General features: G+C 38.7%; 3 protein-coding genes across 10 annotated transcripts; all 3 read right to left on the reverse strand.

Moving 5' to 3' along the window:
• Positions 1-761: 761 nt before the first annotated feature.
• Positions 762-2928, reverse strand: LOC137716817 (putative leucine-rich repeat receptor-like protein kinase At1g68400). Its single transcript, XM_088698212.1, has one exon. It carries the CDS (start codon positions 2819-2821, stop codon positions 854-856), a length of 1968 nt encoding a protein of 655 aa, XP_088554338.1. The 5' UTR covers positions 2822-2928; the 3' UTR covers positions 762-853.
• Positions 2929-9817: 6889 nt separating this feature from the next.
• LOC137718627 (NDR1/HIN1-like protein 13) lies at positions 9818-11038 on the reverse strand. The gene has a single exon (XM_068458176.2). It carries the CDS (start codon positions 10873-10875, stop codon positions 10057-10059), a length of 819 nt encoding a protein of 272 aa, XP_068314277.2. The 5' UTR covers positions 10876-11038; the 3' UTR covers positions 9818-10056.
• A 2377-nt stretch (positions 11039-13415) lies between these two features.
• On the reverse strand, positions 13416-16353 carry LOC137718283 (uncharacterized). 8 transcript variants are annotated; one of them, XM_088699295.1, is made up of 8 exons: positions 15960-16352; positions 15779-15878; positions 15536-15656; positions 14900-15021; positions 14691-14812; positions 14265-14351; positions 13945-14057; positions 13416-13772 (listed from the first exon to the last, which is right to left on the reverse strand). In XM_088699295.1, exons 1-6 carry the CDS (start codon positions 16114-16116, stop codon positions 14323-14325), a joined length of 651 nt encoding a protein of 216 aa, XP_088555421.1. In that variant the 5' UTR covers positions 16117-16352; the 3' UTR covers positions 13416-13772; positions 13945-14057; positions 14265-14322. The 8 variants fall into 8 exon arrangements, 5 of the variants coding, with proteins under 5 accessions (XP_088555421.1, XP_088555417.1, XP_088555422.1 ...); XM_088699291.1 differs by having other exon boundaries at positions 13945-14424; positions 15960-16353; XM_088699296.1 differs by lacking the exon at positions 14265-14351.
• Positions 16354-18318: the final 1965 nt, after the last annotated feature.

Below are 18318 nucleotides of genomic sequence, written 5' to 3' on the forward strand. Positions count from 1 at the left end.
CTACCAGCTCGAATTGCGCCGCGGCGGCAGCAATGTTATGGCTACAATGTGCGTACCGGGAATGTGTGTGATCATATACAATTTCATCAAGTGCACAACTTATTTCAAGAACAAGAAAAACAAGGCAGTGTTGGTGCAGAATTGACGAAAAATAGTGTCTCTTTTCTGAATTGAAACAAATGAACTCGTTCAATACATACTTTGGCTAAACTCAGCTATGTATTTGACAAACTCTACTTTGTTGTGCTGCTGACATGAGGAGCAATCTGATGTGGAGGCAGGTACACTGTCAAGAACCCTGTTGAGCTTCGCCTCTGATCGGCGACGATGGGGGAAGTAAGGGGCTCATGGTTAAGTCATTTTATCTCCTTCTGGTAAATCATTGATTCGATAAAATTTCTACAAGCAACCATAAGTATGCCTTAATTTGTAACAAAATCGTAGCTAATGGTGAACTTAAACACTATAGTGACAATATATTCGTCGCTATAGACGAAGGAAAGGAAGCCATTAAGTGATGGGCAAGACATTCCATCATGCGCCTTTTTATAGTGTTCTCCGGCCGGCGAATTCGGCGTGTATTTAGAAACGTGATTAAAACGTATCCACGGAGAAGATATTGTCATTAACGTTTCGCATCTACGAAGGTTTGAAATTTATTTTCATATCTAATTATCATAATGTCAGTCATCTTGTAACTCGTTGACTTTGTGATACAACTTAAGGTCAGCAGGTCTTAGGTTCGACTTGTCTTATCGCAATTTAAAACAATCAGAACTCTCTTTATTCAATGATTCTTACAAAACATTTAACACACTATGCATTAAATTAGGCACAATGAAGCTTTTGGGAATCATGAAGTTCTTGCAGAATGTGAAGATGAAGAAGAACCAGAAGTGAGCTCATCTAAAATAAACTTAGCCCCATCTTCTCTAACACCCGTGTTCGGAATGCCGTCGATCATCCGATGCACAACGCCGATCGTCGGGCGATCTTTAGGCAACGGAGTCAGGCAGAGCAGGGCCACCTCCAAAAGAGCCCACATTTCGCCCTCCATTGCTCTGTCCCCCAACAGCTCAAAATCCAATAGTTCCCATGTATTGCACTCTTTCTGCACCGCCGTCTTAACCCACCCCACCAAATTCGTCTCACCTTCTTCCACCGCCATCCTCCCCGTCAAAATCTCCAGCAGAACCACCCCAAAGCTATAAACATCGCATTTCTGCGTAAACTTTCTCGGAGTTTTATTATTGGACACCATCAGTTCAGGAGCTCTGTATGCACTTGTTGATGAAAACGGAGCAGGGAGGAGCTGCTGGAGGCCTATGTCGGCAAGGCAGGCGTTCCCCATTCGATCTACCAATATGTTCGACGAAGTGAGGTTTCCGTGCAAGAGCTTGGATTTGCTGCAGCCATGGAGGAAGGCCAGTCCCTCTGCAGACCCGGCAGCGAGCTTCAACCTTGCGGCCCAGGCAAGCGGCGTTCTTCCAGGTCCTCGGTTTCCGTGCAGCGCGGAATGCAAGCTTCCGCCCGGGAAGAAATCGTAGACCAAAAGCAGCTCGTGGCTCGAATTGTGGTAGGCTCCGAGGGCGGCGATGTTGGGGTGCCTCAGCCCGCCAATCTGCCTCAAAAACCCATCGATTTCCTTCCCGCCATTTCTCCTCTCCCTCACCCTCTTCACCACCACCGTATCTCCGCCGTCCATCACCACCTTGAAAGTGGCCCCCACGCTCCCCTTGCCCAGCATCTCCGCCGACGCCTTCAGCAGATCCCCCACCTTGTCGACGCCCCTGCACCCTTCCAACACCGCCATGTCTTCGCTTTCTTTGGGCCCACCACCAGGCCCATTTCCATTAGACTGGACCCACTGGGCCAATTGGGCCCCACTTTTACTCTTCTGTCTCGCGAACTCTCCTGGCCCGTAATGCTTGCTCACGTAACCGTATCCGTTGGCTGTCTCCCTGTGGGCCCCGCGATTTTTAGTGCGACAGTACCACGTGGCGGCCAACAGTACCACTAAAAGCGTAATAGCTGCGCCGACGATACCGATCGCGAGCAGCGCAGCGTTGCTGAAAACGCTGTCGTGTCGGTTCCGGGATTGTACGGCCAATTTAGCGGCCGTTGGATCGGAGCATTTGTTCGGCAATGGGTTGCCGCAGAGATTCTCGTTTCCGGCGAACGACGTCGCTGGGAATCTGGACAGCCACGGCGGAATTTCGCCCGTGATGTTGTTGTGCGAAACATTGAAGTCCGAAATCGATGGAGAAATCGAGTCCGCTGAGGCGAGGATGCCGGTGAACGAGTTGGACTCGAGGCGGAGAGTTAGCAAGTGAGGCAGCTGAGCGAACTCGTCCAGTGGGATTTCGCCGGAGAATTGGTTGTGCGATAGGTCGAGGCGCCGGAGGTGGCGTTGGCGGGAGATTCCGGCTGGAAGGGCTCCGTCGAAGCGGTTGTGGGAGAGGTACAGGTGGTTGAGGTTGTGCCACGCGGAAAAGTTGAGGGAGGAGGATAAGCGGTTGCGGTTGAGGCTGAGGAGCTTGAGATGGGAGAGTTGGGTGAGCTGCTGAGCCGAACTGGTCAGGTTGAGATTCTCGAGAACGATTCGGGTGACTCGGCGGGTCGCCGGGTCGCAAGCGACGCCAAACCAAGAGCCGGAGCAGGGGTCGGAGGAGGCGACCCAGGAGGAGAGTGAATTGAAGGGGTCGGCGGAGGATTTGAATGCCAGCAGGGCGGTGGTTTCTGGGTTTGAGAGAGAAAGAGAGAAGAAGGAGAAGAAGAAGAAGAGTGAGAAAAAATGAAAACTCTTCTGCTTCTGCAACATTTTCCTGATGATTTTGCTTCAGATTCTCAGGAAAGTTGGGGAAGAAAGGGAAGGAAGAGGGAAACAAAAGGAGAAATTTTTGTTAGTCACCGGAAAACTGATAATATACTATGTATTTTAATATAAATAGTGAAAATTTTTATTTTTTAAGTTATTAATATTTTAATACATTTATTTTATCATTTATACAATAGTACGTAATATATTACCCGTATTTTAGTCACAATAAAAATTCCTTAAAACAAAAAAGGGTCAGCTACAAGATTGGTAAATTACCGTCAGCAACTAGCCGTTGAGACGGGAAAAAAGAGACGTTGGGGTAAACGATAAGTGGTTGAGTCCACTTGTCAATTTGTCATGACTCCAAAGACTGTTCCAAAACTGCGGGAGAGTGTATAGATGAGATATTCGATAGGTCTGTCTGCCTAGAACCTGTAATACTAACGTACAAGAAGTAAAAGCAGACCTTTAAATAGTACACCTTCTTCTCTCGTGCAAAATTAAAAGTCGTTAATAATATCTGTATTGAAACAATCTTGTACTGTTCCTATTAAAATCAATGTAAGAAAATGATACACAATTCCCAGTGATGCTAAGTATTAAGATTTAATTAAAGTTTCAATCCAAAACCGATTAGAACAAGTTTAAACTCTTCAACAAGACCTTTACATATCAATTTAAAACGTTACAGCCAGTTTCTAGCATTCTCAATCATACTCATATTCTAACAAAACAACTATCAAAGAAAGCGTCGTGTGAAATTGATGTACATGATAGTCCTACATTCTTATGCGAAAGCAACGAAACATTCAGATAACATGATTAGACACCGTTACATAAGTTTTTTCCTAATATGTGAGTGGGGTAAAGTATGTATAATAAATAAGGGTTCATTTGTCGATGGGGCTTTTTGTTGTTGCAATAAACACGTTTTGGGAGGTCGACTCTGAGGTGGTAGGCAGGGTGGTGGCCACTGCCAGTAAGTATTGAAAGAGACTCATTTGTTTTGATTTTCATTACTTTAATTGTCTGCTTATTACAACTATGAGTGTCCATGGTGCCTTTTGCATTATTAATCTTTATTTATTTTTTTTGTCAAACAATATATTTTGTTAGATTAGATGTTAGATTAGTCATCGATGAAGTTTGAACTCACGTGTCATGCAAGGGCTCAACACCTTTCAACCATTGTAGCAAAGGGTCACTTCCATAGTTCAATATATATCCCAATCAAAAGGAAAGGAGGCAAACAAATGGATCATTGAATATAGTCATTTCAAATGTACCACATCTCATTGTTTCAAATGCACTTGGTAGTATGATTTCGAGTTTTAGAAGCAAACTTTGCTTTATTGTCAAAACCAAAATCATTTATTGTAAAATGTAATGTTAATTAGACACATAAAATTAATCGCAATACTAACGCATCATTCAGTTGTACAAATAATTTCACATGTTATTTCTGTACTAAAATCCAATCTCAGGTGCACTATTTATGAACAATGTGCGAACGAAAATGCTCCTTAAATTGGTTTTTCCCGCGCCTTTACTTTTCTGCTTCTTGCACAGTAAAATGGCTATTTTGCCCTCGCTGGCCACGCATTCTTCATCGCTCTGCCCTTCGTTTTGCTTCTCTCTCCCGCCATTATCCGCAATTGCGTTTTTTTTTTCTGCCTCGCGTGTACACCTGTTGGTCATCGCGGAAAGGAAAGCAGTGGAAAAAGCCCATTTGCTAATCTGAGGAAGGGGCATCCCTCCGTTCACCGTTCTCGGGTTCTCTCGGTGGCGTCTTCTCTACCCTGCCTTCCCCGGTTTGCTCCACCGCAGCTTTTGTGCTTTCTTCCACCCCGTAGAACCCACTTTATTTAGATTGTCTGGGTCCTGCGATTTTGTGATAATCTTCCATGGGAAATGACTTTTGTTTGTTTTGGTTGGTCTGATTTCAAATTGTTTGTTTTGGCTTGCTGTACATGATATGATCTTCAATTGAGATAATTTATGCGTGTTAATACTTTATGCAGGTATTTCTTATGTTCTGGGTGAGTCTCAACCTCACAGTTTTAACCTTGTTCCAATGGTGTCCCTGGATCGCATAAAATATGCACTGTTTTTTTTTTTTTTTTTTTAATTTCTTCCTTATCCTTTCTCTCTCTTTCCTCTCGCAGTTCTCCCGGGACTCAGGAGAGTCCTAACAACAAGATTCGAGCTTTTCATGTTCAAATTTGCCCCTCTATCGAAGAGTACAATAAGCCCAGCTTGCGGTGGGTTTTCCAAATGAAGATGCATGCGAGTTTTTTCTGGCCAATTTCAGACATTTCCCACCTTTTTTTGGGTCCGGCGAAGGTAATAGGCATACAACAGATTTTTTTTACTTACTTACAATATTATTTTATAAGTAATTTTTGTATCTATGAATTGCTTGATTCAAATGTTATATCTCATCTGCATGTTGAGGTTTTTTGGGATAAAGGTTCCCCACTCCACAATATTGATACAGGGCTAGAGATTGATGACGTAGGACGTACTAAACCATCTAATTTGTCTAATGGACCGCATAGCTGTTGGCCAGAATGCTTGAAGTGGAACCATGTAATATATCCTACAAAAATGGGAAGAGAACGATGCTCCATATCGAGTTTTAAGAGATCACTTCAATCTGTTAGGGCTTTTCATACAATGGCTATATATACATACAGATATATATATATATATATATATATATATATATATATACACACACACACATATTCGATCATGTAGACCAAATTAGAATTGATTACTACTCTATGGTGAACTGGATACATTCATTTTATGCAATAATTTCTTATATATGAAGAAATTAATGAATAACTTTTAGATTGAAGTTTAAATTTTGTAGTTTTTTTTTCCGTTAAGATAAAGACTTATTATGTTGTTCGATAGATGCATATTTTGCAGATAATCAATCTGGAGCACATAAAATATCTACCATACCGCAGTGTATGTAGATGTGTTCGCTTGGATGGATGGTCACGATTCATGAATCAATTGGTATATGACGATTATGCCCCATCAACTTCCCAAAGTTTTTTAAGTTATACTGAACTGTTTCTTGCGATAGTTATTATTCTGTTAATTCTTTTGCAGCATCCTTATGTGCATTGTACGGGGTTTTAGTGTTTGAAGCCCTACCCACATATGTTGACCAAGTAGCTGTGCCATCCCTCATTGCCCTTTTCGGAGCTGCCACTACTGTTATGGTAATTTTCGCTTCTTAATCTTTGTAATAAACTACATTATGAAATTGATACACGCATTTGACTGGTGAATTTACATTTTGTTCTGGTAATGCAGATTAAAAGGCGAGGAGTTCCGTAAGCGTACCTTGGTGGGTTTTTCTGATGAGGATCCCAGTTTTCTCTGGCTGATTTCAGAACTTTTCGACCATTTATGGGTCCGAAGAAGGTGAAACTCTATGCTCTGAATTGGCGTCGGTTGTGAATTCAGCTCACTTGCAGACTTGCAGATAGAGTATTTAAACTAAATAGTAAGTGTTGAGTCCTTTAATACTCCAACTTCCATTCGTGGCTTTATAGATTTCATATAGCAATCAATGATATAAATATATCTACATACGAATGAAAATAAATGAAATGAAACCGTAGTGAACTGGGCAAAAAGCCGACTTTACAATTGGTTAAAGAGCTGGGCAAAAAGGCCAATTTGCAATTGGTCACCAACGAGGGTGCATCCACTTACAACTGGTTACAGGACTTCCTGTGAGTAGTTAAAGTCTTAAACTTTTGATTGAAAATTTTTATGGTTTTTTTTTTTAATCATTTTTGTTATTTCTGGTGTTGTTTCGAATTTTTTATTTTTGATTTTTGATTTTTATCCGATGTATATATGTGTAGGCACTCAAATTAGAGCTTTCTGTTCTTATTTTGAAGAAGGAAAACTATGGAAAGATAGGAGTCCTATAAGATTTCGAGTTTTTGTAGGTTTTCAAGTTTTTCCTTGGCTTCAATTTTGGTTCTTGAATCTGTCTGTAATGTTTGCATTGACCATTTCATCGTTTTCGATTCCTAGAAAAATAGCAGTTGTCAGTCTGGATCCTGCCAACGATGCATTGCCGTATCCTTTTCGTTTTTTTCGTGTTTTGTTGTTCGTAATCTTTGTTGTGTGAGCAGTATAAGGAAGCTCCTATAAGACTTTGGTTTTTTGTATCTGTAATGTTTGCGTTGACCATTTCATTGTTTTCGGCTCGCAGGAAAATTACAGTCGTCAATTTGGATGGTGGCGACGATGCATTACCGTATCCTTTTTTTTTATTTTTGTTTTTTTTTTGGTGTTTTGTTGTTTGTAATGTTGCATTGTATTCCAATGTAGAATGTTGAGCCTTTAAATGGAGTAAAAGTTTCTATGTCAACGACTGCATCATTTCATAAGAGGATTTTATGTCAAATGATGAGTTTACAAACTTAATAATATTGTAGGGGTGAATGGCAGTCTTTGTGTTGGAAGTATCTAATTTTATTGTTGATTAGGGTACCAGTTGATCCACTTGAGTGCCAGATCTCGCAGGACATTGCTAATATCGTTGTTGCATGGTTAGCCAATACCTTAGGAGCAGCTGAGTATGTATGGAACTGTAAATTTGAATTTCGAAATCGGTTTTCTGTGCAAATTTCGTTTTTCTGATTTTGTGGGTTTTGTTTTCAGGCTTGAACACCATTGTTTTCAGACGCCCTATGTACTCAAGGTAAGCAATTTATATTTTTGGTGGATTTAGAGTTTTGTTTAAGTTTTATTATATTGGAGTTAGATTTGGTTGTTCCTTGGAGTTGATTTTGTTTAAGCTTATATTGAAGACGAATTTGGTTGCTCCTTGGGGTTTATTTTTTTTCAAGTTTTGGTGCATTTAAATTTTGTTTAAATCTTTTTCGTTTTTTTTTTTTAATCTATTTCCTTTTGTGATGATACATGCATGTAAAGGAAATAATGTATGTGCAATCCTGTAATAATATATTTAGACACCACCATGAGTGGGCTAATCACGTTTTTACTTGCAAATCAAGTCTACTTACCAAAATGTAATCCAATTATCATTCTTATTATTACCCACAAAAAGAAAAAGGGTAGGTTCTTCTCTTTCACGATCGTATCTTGAAAAAACATCAAGTATGTTTTTAGAGAGGCAAACTTTCTAACAGATGCTATTATTATTCTCATTGCTACCAAACAAAGAAGAGCAAACAATAGCCTAGCAAATCAAATTTGTCATATGGAACTTCAGTATAAAACATATGAGCGTAATATGATAGCGGACCACAAAATAGTTATCATTTTGTCACTAGAGTGAGCGCACAAGTAGTGAGAAGACTCATAAGAATGAGGAAATGTCTTAAGATTACAAATAGGTTTAAAGTTCGACATCCTAATGTAACAAACAGATAATTGTCATATGCCCTCTTGTAAGTGCAATTTATCCGTTATGAATATGTCATTTGAATCCATAAGATCTTGCTCAACATGTTCCCTAATTCGTATGTTTATTGAAAAAATGCTGATTAAGATCAATCATGCACACAAATGTGAACTAATCTAGCCATACATGCATGTGAAACTCACAAAATATAAACGACCATAATCAGCTCACACCCGAGGACGCCACGTCACCTAGTACCCCTTGTCCTTATTCATTTGAAGGTAGTAGAAAATGAGGACATTGGATTTGGAGCACTCGAGCACGATGTGCCATGTTAATCAGCAACCCTCGTCTTCATTAAACAAAGACACATTTGCTGGTAAACAATAATATCCTTTTTACCGAAAGAATATAGGGAATATGAGAGTTGACCGGAGGGCCATTAAATCCATTAAGGTCACCCAAAGAAGTGGGTACCCCTTGGATTTCTAGTACCTTAAAAACCAGTGAGTCAGTGAGAGTGGCGTGAGCTTATTGAATGCCAAAAACAATTAGGGTTTTATTATATATTCTCGGGCAGTACTAAAAATACTTTTTACACATTCTTATTAATTTTTAATTTTTAATTTTATTAAATTCATTTAATGACAATGAAAAATTAAAAAATATATAAAAAAACAAAAATAAATATGTAAATATCACTATTTTATTAATGTGAACCTGAAAAACTCACAGCTATCAAGTCAGAGAGACTCGAAAAAGGTCAATGTATCTATCTGTGAGACTCTGTGTAAAAAGTGCATCGTAATTAGTAACGACAGCCACTAAAATCCACCGCCCCTCTTTTTTCATCTGATCACTAGATTTCTGCAGGGTTCGTGCTATTCAAAGGATGTTATCTACACATTATTTTTTATCTTTCACATATTTAACCGAGCAAGTAAATAAATTAAAGAAAATCAAATAACAGAAATTAACATGTATGAAATATAAAAAGAGTCGCGTGCATGAATAGCACTGCCCTTTACTTTTTCCATCTAAATGCATAGACCAGTATTTTACCCAATAAAAGCATTTTTCTAGAAAATTTGTTCTCTAAGATGATTTGATGGGATACACACATGATTTGATGGGATACACGAATACAAGCGAAGTGATTTCGTACTCATTATTCTTCTTCTTCTGCACTTATTCTTTTGTTTCTAGCATCAAGATTCCAAATCAAAGAACATGCGAGAGATGCGTAAACAAATTATCGTTCCAAAACAAAACGAAGAGTGCAGAAGAAGAATCATATTACCATAAAAACAGCTTAAAAGCAAAGCAAAACAGCTTGCATTTTCGGTTCTGTTTTCCTTGAATGCACAATTACGCGTAATTACGAGAAATGCAACCGAGCTATCTAATTAGGAGAGATTCTACCGTGCAACCAAATGTTTTGTTCTGATTAGGGCATTTTAGTGATGCTCTGTTCATCGGCCTTCACTGAAAAGTATGCACTTATTACACTCAGCCAAATGCCACACATTTGGAAGACAAAATTACACAGAGAAACAAAGCAACAATACTAATAATAATGTAGCATGAAATAGAAAATAATATGAAAATTAATTGCCATAAAAAAGCCAAATTCATCACTTACAATCCCCACAAAGTATTAAAAAGAAAAAAGAAAAAAGAAGAGATGGATTCTAATTTGAACCCCAAATCCTACTTAATTTTTCTTGTGATCACCATTTTGTTTTATCTTTTTAATCCTCCTTCTCAAAAGTTTACAAATCCCCCCTCGAAAAACCCACGATTTAAGTAATAAAGAAAATAAAAGTAATTAAAAGGTCCATTTCCAGATCTTGATCCGAAGATCAACGTTGCACTTGGCGTTGGAAACGGAAGCCACCGACGGTGTCTTACCTTTTGGTACAACCCCTTTAATTCCTTCACACGTAACCCTAATCCCCACCTTCTTGCTCCTCAGCTTCCCCATCGACACCTTCACTTCGGTGTCCACCTGCAGCTTCAGCGCCACCCCGCTCTGCTTCCTCAGATCCGATCTCAGCGACTTCACCGACTCGACGTCGAGATCCTGCGACGTCGACAGTACGGAGCGGAAGAAGGTGCTGTTCTTCGTGGCGCTCGTGAACGCCGGGATCGACCCGTTTGCGACTTGGACGTCTCTGGTGGTGGAGAGGACGAGATTGAAGGGATCGTAGGAGAAGGTGAGGTGGTTGTTGGGGTTTTCGGAGGTGAGGGTGAGGTTGAAGAGGGTGGTGAGGTGGGAGGTCGAGAAGTCGGCGGTGGTGGTGAGGTTGAACTTCGCAATGCGGACGGACGTGAGGGTGAACTCGGGGCGGTGGGGGCGGTAGAGGATGTAGACCGCGGCTCCAGCTATGGCGGCGAGGAGGGCGAGGGCTATGAGGATGAGGAAGGACCAGAAGCAGCAGCAACAGCATAAATTGCGGCTGCTCCGGCGGTGGCGACGGTTGTGGTACTGGGGTTTCGGGCGGTATGGCTGTCTGGGTTGGGGTTTGGTACTTGGTGGGTTGGCTGTGGTACCGGCAGTGGTTACGGCGGCGGGTGAGGCGGCGGGTGCGGCGGCGGCGCCGCCATTGGCGGTGGGTTTGGAAGATGGGTAAACTCGGTCTGTCATGGCGAGAAATGGGTTGGATTTGGATTTGAGAGAGAGGGTCTGGATTGGTGTTGAAATTGTGAGGTTTTGGAGAGAGAAGAAGATGGAGGAGTGTGAAGGATGAGAAGGGAAAGAGAATGGAGGAACCAAAAAAATAGGGGGATGATGCTTCCACCTCACACAATGTTAAGATGGATCTTTCCTGTAAATATTACTAAGCACTAATCACTAATTACTAATCACTGTTACTAAGCTTATCAGAAAGGGATCCTCTATGGATCCCTTCTACCTCCTTGAAATTTGATCCAACAGTTAAAAACACAGGTCTACTTTAAAAGTTACAATAATTTTAGCTGTTAAATCAAATTTTAAGGATCCAAATTGTTTGATGAAGAAGATTAGATGAAATAGATCCGGAGAGGATCCCTTCCAAGCTTACCAACTAAAGCTTCCAATAATTAATTTTCAATAAAAATAATACAAACGAGAAGACAAATAAATCCTCCCATGTTTGAGTTCGAGATGTGATCTAGTTTGTATGGTCCACATGTGATGGAGTGAATTGTCAGAAATGCGGGGTCCAATCTCTTTTGCATAATTTCCATTTTGTTGATGGATTTCTATTTTTACTTCAAATGTTGACGCCCAAACTTCCATTTTATTTTACCTCAAAAAAATAAAAAAAATAAAAAAAAACCTTTCATCATATTTTTTATTTTTTTGGGTCAGAGCCTAACCTTCCTTAAAAATTGACATAATGTCAATTTTTATATTAAGAGCAGTGCTATCTACACACTTATTTTTTACTTTTTTTCATATCTCTTTTAAATTTCGATCGTCAGATTAAATGAATTAAAAATGATTAAACAATAGAAATTAACATGAGATCAGTAGCCTGTAGAAGGTAAAATAATGCGTGTGGATAACATCACCTTTATTTTATATATTTTTATGAATATACTTAGGGTAGGTAGGTGGTAAGAAACCAGATCATGCTTTAATGAGCGTCGAGTATTTGTTACGCGCATAATTTGATTTGTAATCGGACATTAAGAAAAGAACGTGATATGAATATTAAATGGTGAAGTATTAGGAGTACGACCGTGTGAGTTGATCTTGACAATTCATACTTGTGAGGATAATTCCAAGTAGTTGGTAGGTTTAAAAGCAGAAGCTAGAGCTCGAGTAGAAGCACGAATGAAGCATCTGATTCACCACCCCACGGAGCAGGTGCTAAAGCAGCAACTCGAGAATCTGCAAACACAAAAGCTCTATCTTCATTGACATGCATGGATGACCAAAGTCAGCCTAAATGCCCATAAGCAACTTAAATTTAATAAAAATAATTTTTAGACACTCATTTTCTCTTCATATACACACCAGTTTAATTTTTACCTTTAAATCAAACGTGTGCATGCTATGATTGAATCGAAAGGCTACTTAGTATTACGATCTACTAATATTCCTCTTTTGTTTGTATGTGAGAGGTTTTAGGTTCGATTCTCGTCAAAGGTAAATTTGAGTCACATTATTACTGATCCATTGTGAGCCTTAGCTCACTCCCCACTCCCTCACCCTCTTAATGTAGATAATATCTTTTGATTAAAAAAATAAATAAATATTCTGACGTGTGCATAAAAAGAAAGTTATGGTGTAGAAATGATTTTTTTTTATTTTAAATATTGTATTACGACATTAAATTGGACCCATTTAGCATTTTGGTTGGTGAAGGATCAATTTTAATTTTATTTTTTAAATTGGGAAATATGTAAAATGTTATTCATAGTAAGGAAAACGAGAGAAGAGACAAGGAAGCAAGGTCCATAAAAGCAAATAGTACCCCCACCGACGACCCTAGGTGGCAGGTTAACAATAATTTAATCATAACTTTGACGCAGGTTCCACAGTAATTAGTTAACTAATCACACTCAGTGTGGCTCAGTGGTTGCATTTAACTTTACTCCTAAGTCTTGAACACAATTAACAAAATTATCTCCTAATCTCATTGTTAATATGAGTGTGACAATAATGGGATACTAAGCCTTGTGCCCACCAAATTTTGTTGGTAAAGTTTCTATGGAAATTCTCTTCGTATCGTAAAGTTTCTTATCGCTTTTGGAACCAGTTGTGTTTCAATTAACTGGCGGAGTTTGAACCTAAGACAATCCACCAGTTGCACAAGATTTTCATTTAAAACAGTCGAAGTTGATTTTGATTAACCCTAATTTCACTTTGATCAAGCAACAAAATGGTGGAAGGAAATGACAAATGCAAGTTACGGCAGTTGATCAAGACAGTGTCTTGACTCTCTTGTACCCTAGTTCGGATCTCATTTCCCGTAAATTAGAGTAGATTACAATATCAGTTCACTTTGAGGTGTATAATCGTCATCCTCCTTTTCTCAGTTTGGGCTTTGCCAAGGGAAAGAGAAGTTTCATGGTGATGGGTCCACCAACTTAGGATTCTAGGTTGAAATGGGAATGTGTTGGTTTGGGCTGCTTTCTCCAGTCCATAAAATATAATTATTACATTATATGAGTATTTACTTTTAATACATAATATTCTAAAAAATAAATGTTCATATAAATTCTAAAACAATGCTGACATCACATGATACAAAAACATGCCTTTGTTCCTTTGTGCACATGTATACATGTGAAGGAATTTTGTGCCAATGCCATACATGTGCTCCAAAGGTGATATGTGTAATTTCAATTATTCCCTCAGAAGCTTTACGACAACCACAACATCAAAGTCTTATTTCGCTAAGTGAGGGTGGCTGCCCTCGCGTAGACTATATGCATACTCAAATTTAGGGTTTGACACAATTACAGTAAGTACAGTTACAAAACTTGGGCCTTTGAAGCTCTCACTTTCCCCTGTGCTGTGGCAGCCAATGGGCAGTCACCACGTCACAGCTGCGGAGAGAGAGAGCTGTTCATTAGAGGGGAAGGGACATGCTTCACTAAATTCATGTTTGTTTTGCACTTGGATAATAATTTATTCAACCCAAAATTGATTAATCTAATTGCTCAATGGCAAAGACACATGTTTGACAAAAACTGGAGAGTACTACAGATCAGTCTTTACCTCCAATGACTCCTCATTTACAGAAAGTTTTCGAGCATCTGATAGCTGCTGCGCAGAAAACGCCATCATCTCTTCCTTGCCTCTATCACAAGCGTTCTTTAAAGGCGTCTAATCTGTTATCAAGACCATTATGTAAGAGGAAGAAGTACTTTCCCGAATTTCCCCAAGTTTCAGCCGATAAATGCAATCACATCAGTAAAAAACGGAAACATGGGATAGCCATTTTAAACCAACAAGAAAAGGCAAACAATTTAACCTTTCATTTCATACAGATCATGATATAGTGAGAAAAGTACAAACAAAATACAAAACTATCGCACCTTTGACATTTAATGTTTCTATTCATGAGCATAACACTGAGCAGAACAGGGACAATCACTAAACACAAATGCTCCAACGAGTGTCCGCTGATAATGAAATGATTTGCATGGTAGATTTTGTTGTCAGCAACAGATTCAAATTTGGAGAGAAGGTAAACCCCTGTAAAGAATTTGCTTTTTTTTTCACTGAAGAAAGCATTGCTTCTATACTTTGTAGTAATCAACCGTTCTCATTGGATCGGAATGATCCTTGGTGGAATGCTTAGTAATATAGATATTATAATAAGCTACACTCACAAACGAAAGGGTTTACAACGGACTAATAAAAATACCATTTCTGTACTTGTGCAGGGAGCGGTAAATGGACTGATTAACAAATCATACTATTTTTACTCAAGAAAATAAAGATTAAAGAACATGGCCTACCTGCGGCCCAAAGCCAAAATCTTGAGTGAGTATATTTTGGTGGGAACACAGATGACATTGTTGGAATTGCTATACACGGAATCAACTGGAACATCGTGTACAACCTGATATCATTACACGTTCTGCAAAGAAACTCATCCATACCTCCATTAAGAGTTTAGCACAAGACCACAGCGGAGGTAATACAAAACTTAAAGCACAACACTGACCTGTCATATGCAACGCTAAGAAAAGCAAAGAAAAGAAGTGCAAACAGACAGCTTAAACCGATCCGTTCTCCCACTCTCTCCACTATAAAACTAGAGAAAAGGGAGGAGTAAGCAATCATCATCTGCAATTCAGAATCTACTTCAACAATGAAAATAAACAGAGAGAAACGGATTGTGCATGACTAGGATCCAGATACTTGGTTAACAACAAAATCACGGACCTCAACAATTGATTACTTTCGTTCACTCATGCTCTTTCTAGGAACCTCCCGTGGTAAACAATTGCACCACAACACATTTATATTTCCCTTCTGAGTGAAAATTTGATTAATCGTTAAGTACACACTTCTAATTTTGAAATTAACGGAAGGATCAACGGTGCAACAGAAGTTCAAGACTAAAGACAACAGAATCTACTTTCGAATTCATGTACAAAACTGCAACTCGGGTATATTTCAGGAATTGTTTTCTCAATTAGTCATCATCAACTAATGGATATTTTTAGAGCAAGTGTCACTAATAACTCTCTCAAGCATCTCAACGAAAACGAAAACAAATGAACAAACAAACAACCAGAGCAAGTGTCACTAACAACAGCTAAAACCGAGTGATCCTGAGACTGATTGAAATACCAACCGGCAAGGTGTCCCACGCTACTCTACTATCGTCAGGCTTCAAATGATAATAAGCGGACCCAAATGCAACCCCTGCTGTTCCAGCATAGAATAGCGCCCAACCCCAAACCTCGCCTGGCAAACTAAAACCATTTTCCAAATAACACCAACCAAAAAAAATATATATATATCAAAACTCCATTGAAATCAATGCAACAAACAAAATCACTGCATCAAGTAATACATAATCCAGAAAGTGCAAAACCTGATGTTGAAAAGCCCCCCTTGCACGCAGAGCACAAAACCCAGAACGCCAACAACCAAAAAGGGGAAATTTGTGATCACGTTCAAGGTATTAGGCACTCCTGTGAAAAACCCAGATCATAAAATCAATCAAAAACATTAATTTCAGATGAAGAAAAAAGAGAGAAAATGAAAAAATTTACCCAGAAAATTGCGCATGTCGGCGTACAGATGGTGTTTGGGGGAGTGAGGAATCTTGGGAGTGACCAGCATTAACAAAACCCAACACAGAAACGTTCCTCCCCATATCCGCCGTCTCTTCCCTCTGACTGCAAGCTGCTGAGTTGCCATCCACACCATCCCTCTCTCTCTCTCTAAAAGCTACTCACTCACTGCGCTTCTTTCCTCTTTCTACTAATGATTCGAATATGTTCGACGAAGTGCCAACTTTCTTTTCGAAAAAAAGTTACTGACTGGTTGGTGACATGAAAATCCGGCACCTTCGCGGTGGCGGTTTGTGGTGGTGGTGGTGGTGGTGGTGGAAAAAGCCCCTTTCGGAATGCACTCGTCGAGTCGTTTGTTTTGTTGTTTTGGTTTGGCTAAGGGTCAGACGTGTCAGGATCATAAAATATCCCACGTGGGATTGATGTTGGTAATCAAAGGTGTCAAATTGTCTGTGATATAGCGATAGATGACAGTCGGTGGAATTCAAAAGGCAGTCGCGCCACTTCATATCCAACCCCTTCTTTACGAGAGATTTTTTAGTGTGACCGTCACAAGAGATGATACATTACGTGTTGCTATATAAATTGTGGGATATGTGTGTTAAGAAGTTAATAACTTAAAAGATAAAATTTATCATCATTTACATAAAAATACATGGTGTTTTTTTTGTCATAATTAAAAATTTATCTTTTTTGGCAATAAATGAGTCACGTACGGTAATAATTCACGGGGACTGTTTGTTTTTTCGTTATTAGCACGTTTTTTTTTTTTTTTTTTTTGAGGTAGAGTCACCAACATGGTATAGAGCTTTCTCTGTGTTTTATCTCTCTCATTCTCATTACAGGCAAGAAGACATATAGTTAAAGATGACAATTCTAACAGTTAATCCCGATAACTGTCCGAATGGATTGGATTTGGATATGAAAATTCGGGTATGGTATGGATAGAGAAAAACCGTGAATTTTATTCAGTTATGATTTTGGATATGGTTATAAGGGTCCCCAATCTGTATCTATTCCCGAATCCGACCCGAATATATATATATATATATATATATATATTTGATATATAATATAATTTTATTCAATTTACTGAACCCTCCTTATACTAATTCATTATGCATTCATCAAACCCTATATTATCTTTATTATGCACCAAACATCATGCATGGGGCATACCAACAACCTCATCAATTCAATACTCTTATTGTTATACTCAACCAAATTAATTCATTGAATCATTTATATATCAATTATCAAATATTACAAGTTTATCAGATTCATCTCTCTTCAAGAGTCTCACTATCAAGAAATTGGTGCATGTTATCGTGAACAACTTCAAATATATTGTTAGTTTTTTGTAATTGGATGTTGCTATTTAATGATGGAATTAGTATCTACTAAAATTTATAATGTATCAATTGGATAAATATAATTTTTTTTTTTTTGACGAAGATGGATATAATCGATAAACGATTGAAAATCCATTACCCGGTGGATATGATTATGAATAATCCCCGATGGTTAATTTGCGGTTATGGATATAGTTAATTTTCATGGTTATGGGGATGAATATAGTATTTTCGTCCCCAAACCGAACCGTTGCCATCCCTACATATAGTTAGTGACACGTTGAAGTTAAATGCCTTTATTTTTGCGTAAAAGATTTAACTCAAGTGATATAAGATTAATAAAATTAATGTTAGATTTTAATTAGTTTAAAAATTTTACTAAGGATGGGCACGGTTTGGTTCAGTGCGGTTTTGAGTGAAATCAAAACTGAAACTGAAACTTTTGCAATTTGGTTCGGTGCAATTTTGAAGCCAAAACAGAAATAAAACCAAACCATTTGGTTCAGTTCGGTTCGATTTTTAAGAAAGAAACGTACATTTTAAAATATACACCTATATACGCATAAGACGGTCTCATTTTCTACACATATACATTAATTAATGAATGCATGTTAACAATGAGTACACTGAGTGAGGATGTTTTGATAATCTATTTCCGTCTAAAATTAGGACAATGTACACACAAACAAACGTACAGCAAGCAAACATGCAACAAATGATGAATGATGATATTCTAGTGCGGTTGAGTAGATACTAAATGTATGGAACTTTAACAAACAACTAATTAAAACATGACATCTCATATGGACATCTAATTAAATGTTTATTAGTATTTGCAATGCGGTTCGGTTTCGGTGCGGTTTTCAAAAGCCAAAACCAAACCACTCCCTACAATGTTGTTCAGTTTCAAAACCGTAAAACCAAATCGTTCAGTGCGTTCCAATTTGGTTCGTGTTTCGGTTTTGGTTTTCAGTTCCAAGTGCCCA

This window comes from Pyrus communis, chromosome 8 (assembly GCF_041283825.1).
Source record: "Pyrus communis isolate YQ-2024b chromosome 8, ASM4128382v1, whole genome shotgun sequence".
Classification (NCBI taxonomy): domain Eukaryota; kingdom Viridiplantae; phylum Streptophyta; class Magnoliopsida; order Rosales; family Rosaceae; genus Pyrus; species Pyrus communis.

What these genes read in the sequence shown, in the direction of transcription:
- LOC137716817 (XM_088698212.1), bottom strand. Translation starts at nt 2,821, where the DNA reads ATGTTGCAGAAGCAGAAGAGTTTTCATTTTTTCTCACTCTTCTTCTTC.
- LOC137718627 (XM_068458176.2), bottom strand. Translation starts at nt 10,875, where the DNA reads ATGACAGACCGAGTTTACCCATCTTCCAAACCCACCGCCAATGGCGGC.
- LOC137718283 (XM_088699291.1), bottom strand. Translation starts at nt 16,116, where the DNA reads ATGGTGTGGATGGCAACTCAGCAGCTTGCAGTCAGAGGGAAGAGACGG. An exon ending in CGACATGCGCAATTTTCTGG is followed by an intron (nt 15,879 to 15,959) that starts GTAAATTTTTTC and finishes GGTTTTTCACAG; the next exon opens with GAGTGCCTAATACCTTGAAC. An exon ending in CTTAGCGTTGCATATGACAG is followed by an intron (nt 14,813 to 14,899) that starts GTCAGTGTTGTG and finishes GTTTCTTTGCAG; the next exon opens with AACGTGTAATGATATCAGGT.